Consider the following 1,300-nt stretch of genomic DNA (forward strand, 5'->3'; position numbering starts at 1 on the left):
CGGGGTCATTGAGAATTGACCGCAACGTTTCAGAGATTTCTTCAAGGTCACTCATTACTGTATTAGTCGGTATCTTGTACAATTTCTTAGCATATGATTTCGTTTTACTAACAGTATTACTGTCTTTGTCAGTGATATAAAAAGTTCGCATTAGGTTTCCTACCATAACAAATCTCTTCACGTAATTATTTTTCATCTCTTTCCATTTATTTTTCCAATTATTGATTATACACTGGAGTTCATCGATTTTCCTTTGCTGGTCTTCAGTCATTTCAGTTATGCTCTTATTTAATTCTTCAATAAGGACCACAAGCTCATCGATCTCCGTTATCTGGAACTCTTTTTTGATTATATCTAACTCAGTATCAGCATTAACGAATGCTTCTGCAATTTCATCCAAGGACTCACTGTTCTCAATATTTTCATATACTGTCTCGATGACTTTCATTTTCTCCTTATAAAGCATAGTACTGACTTTATCGCCAATCTTCTTAATATCATTTTGAAGACAAATAAAAGATTTAACATCCGTATTTTTTTCGATTTCTGTTCTTCTCGCAAGTGAGCGAGCATTTGACAGTAAGTTACACAGATCCGTAACGACTTTCTTCGTGTTTTCAGGTAACCACTGTAGCAGGTCTTCCCTTGTAGAATCGGATAACTTTGGAAATTCCAAAGAATTATTTAAATATTCCCCGACGACTTGTAAAATTCTTGTAATCATCATTTGTCTCTGTTGCTCGTTTGGATCAATCGATGAGGCCAGCTGTAAATAATCCTTCATTTTTTGTAAAGAGTAGATGTCTCTAATTTGTTGATAGTCGGTGTACAATTCTTTGAATTGAGGATAATTATCGATTACTTTTGCAACAATTTCCGGCCGTGCCCCTTTTAGGAGATGAGTGAACATCTCGGGTTCCTTTACGTTTCCAAGTACTTCTGCAAAACTCTCCAAATAATCAAGCACTCTGCTTTTGTTTAATACGACTCGATAATAGAAATTCAGTTCTTGTTGTTTCACGTGTGCGGATACGAAACTAATTAAGCAAAACTCTATCTCTTCCCAAGGTAACTTAACATATGTTGACTTCAATTGCTGTTTTAAGATATGGACATTTTGCGCAATAAATTTTGTTACGAACAGAAATTTATCATCTACTTTCTTCGTGTTCGGATATTCTGTCTTCAGTAACTTTATATTTTCGCGCACCAATTTAATGCGTTTTTTCACGTTATCAAGATTGTTATTCAATCTTTTATCTTTATTTTCATTCTCTTCAATTTTGTCATAAAAAAAACG

General features: G+C 34.2%; 1 protein-coding gene across 1 annotated transcript in view; it reads right to left on the bottom strand.

The window, feature by feature from the left end:
• LOC108623124 (uncharacterized) overlaps window positions 1-1,096 on the bottom strand; it is a gene marked incomplete at its 5' end in the record, with an annotated part of 1,510 nt that extends 414 nt beyond the window's left edge. The window contains one exon of the mRNA XM_018021432.2: window positions 59-1,096. Coding sequence (XP_017876921.2) covers window positions 59-1,096 — 1,038 coding nt within the window. The remainder of the gene's footprint in view (window positions 1-58) is intronic.
• Window positions 1,097-1,300: the final 204 nt, after the last annotated feature.

The sequence above is a fragment of the Ceratina calcarata genome, unplaced genomic scaffold (assembly GCF_001652005.2).
Source record: "Ceratina calcarata isolate Rehan_Ccalc_2016 unplaced genomic scaffold, ASM165200v1 scaffold2501, whole genome shotgun sequence".
NCBI lineage: Eukaryota > Metazoa > Arthropoda > Insecta > Hymenoptera > Apidae > Ceratina > Ceratina calcarata.